General features: G+C 45.1%; 1 protein-coding gene across 1 annotated transcript in view; it reads right to left on the bottom strand.

Moving 5' to 3' along the window:
- Positions 1-1,294: 1,294 nt before the first annotated feature.
- Positions 1,295-2,149, bottom strand: part of LOC108249138 (xylosyltransferase 1) — a 23,190-nt gene continuing 22,335 nt past the window's right edge. Inside the window, exon 11 of the mRNA XM_017438316.2 lies at positions 1,295-2,143. Coding sequence (XP_017293805.1) covers positions 1,855-2,143 — 289 coding nt within the window. The 3' untranslated portion in view covers positions 1,295-1,854. The remainder of the gene's footprint in view (positions 2,144-2,149) is intronic.

Consider the following 2,149-nt stretch of genomic DNA (forward strand, 5'->3'; position numbering starts at 1 on the left):
GGAGAGGAGAGGAGAGGAGGAGGGAGGAGGGGAGAGGAGAGGAGAGGAGAGGAGGGGAGGAGGGAGGAGAAGAAGATCAGGTTTTAAAGGGTAATCGGGGGAAGTGAGCACAGGTGAGTGATAACAAGCCTGGGACAGGTGTAGATGGGCGTGGCAGGTAAACAAGTGAACGATGACTGGAGAACCAAAACAGAACTAAGACCAAACTAAACATAAAGATGACTAAATAAAATAAAAGACACAATAAACCCAAACTGAAACATGAAAACAGGAAACAAACACAAAACTACTTCAATCAGCAGCAAAGCATGATGGGAAAAAACTCAAATCTTTCTGCTTGAATTTTCCTCCAGAGTCTGAAGTCCAATTAAATTTTAAAAGTCTCATAAATTATCACAGAAAGTCCTACAGAACATCTGCAGCAGATGTTGAACAGCTTTGAGTTTTAATGTTTATATGTGAAACCGAATCAGTTGGGGTTGGATTTATTAGTAAAAGCTCGTTGCTCTCAGCAGAGTTTCTGCTTTCAGCTGAGTCTAAATGCAGCTAAACTCAGAAACAGACTAAAAGTCTAACCTGATGAGAAGAATCTCATCTGAACCGACCACAGCTGAGCTCCTGGATCAACTTATTCCAAAATCAGGAAATAGTTTCTTGTTTTAAATGAGTGACCGTAAAGAAAGCAGACAGATTCACTGAGGTGTTCCAGGATCTGCATCACATTCAGAGAGCAGCAGGAAGTCTGGGCCGTCACAAACACAGCAGCAACAAACGTGACAGAAAGACAAACTGCTTCAATCAGTCGATCGGGTCCTTCTTTCTTCATCACTGCATCTTGTTTTTACCTAATAAACTGAAAATAGGATCCTTCTGGCACTTCCTGCAAAGAAATGCCTTTCAGTTCGGTTTAATGATCTTAGGGAGGTGGAAGAACTGCTGCTTGGTTTGATATTTCTCTAACAAAATGAGGAAACTTTTAAACTACAGACTTCTATCTGAGTCGCATCAACAGATTACAGCAGGTTTTACAGCGTTTGTCCACACGGGGGCAACGATGTCACCGGAAACAACTTCCTGTTGCTTTAACATCTGATGGGAGAAATCACACGTTCACCTGCAGACGTCACCTGCTGACATCACTTCCTGTCTTTCAGGCTTCGACGACCATAAGAATATTTGTTTCTAAAAGACGTCTCGTTTCAGACGAGGACAGTATCGTGTCTGGCCAGTAGGAGGCGACAGTCAGCTTTAAAAACCTTCAAATACAAGAGAAGAAGAAACAACAGCAGCTACATTTAATTTACCATCGTTTAAAGGTTTTTATTAGAAATAAGCAGCGGGTCAAAAATAATCAGATGGAGGAAAAAACAAACAAACAAACAAACGGCCTTGTTGTTGTTGTGTTTTCCTGCTCATCCTGAGAACAGAGGAACTTAAATTAACCTTCAGTTTGCAGTGAGGAGGAGCTGAGCTGGTTCAGACTAAAATCTTCTCTCTTCTCTCCCAGAAACAGGAAACTGATGGAAAAGCTTCGGATAATTCAGCAATTAAAGAAATTCAATTAAAAGGTTAAACATTTTTGGATTTATCTCTAAAATTAAAACAAACTTGTTTTTATAAATTTCTCTGCAACAAACAGCTGCAGAACTAAGAAAACAAAAGAAGAAGAAAATGGCGGGTCACAGCTGACTGTTTACCCAACTGTCCCCTGACTGTGAGAAGGCGGGCCTCGGATCAGAACCTCAGAGAGGACCAGAGACAGGCCGGGTTCTGGTTCTGGTTCTCCTCCTCCTCAGCTTCACCCAAACTTTAAATAAATAAATAAATATCTTCCTTCATTTGTCCGTCTGCTTGCTACCTGATCCGTCCGTCCTCTCTGGGCGCGCTCAGTTCCGACTTCGGGTCGGGGCTGGCGGCGCTCCACGTGGTGAGGCGGCAGCGCTGCATGACGGGGCAGGGGCTGGGGCCCAGAGAGCAGACGTCCGAGGCGGCCCAGTGACCCTCCAGGAGCCGGTCCAGCCAGCGCCGCAGCGGCGCCCCCGTCAGGCCGGAGTTGGACTCAGCTTCTTCCACGGCGCTAAGACTCACTGGCAGCCGCAAGACCGGGTTCAGACCGTGGAAACTCTGCTCCATGTAGGAGTTCCTGGGC

This window comes from Kryptolebias marmoratus, linkage group LG12 (assembly GCF_001649575.2).
Source record: "Kryptolebias marmoratus isolate JLee-2015 linkage group LG12, ASM164957v2, whole genome shotgun sequence".
In the NCBI taxonomy this organism is placed as follows: Eukaryota; Metazoa; Chordata; class Actinopteri; order Cyprinodontiformes; family Rivulidae; genus Kryptolebias; species Kryptolebias marmoratus.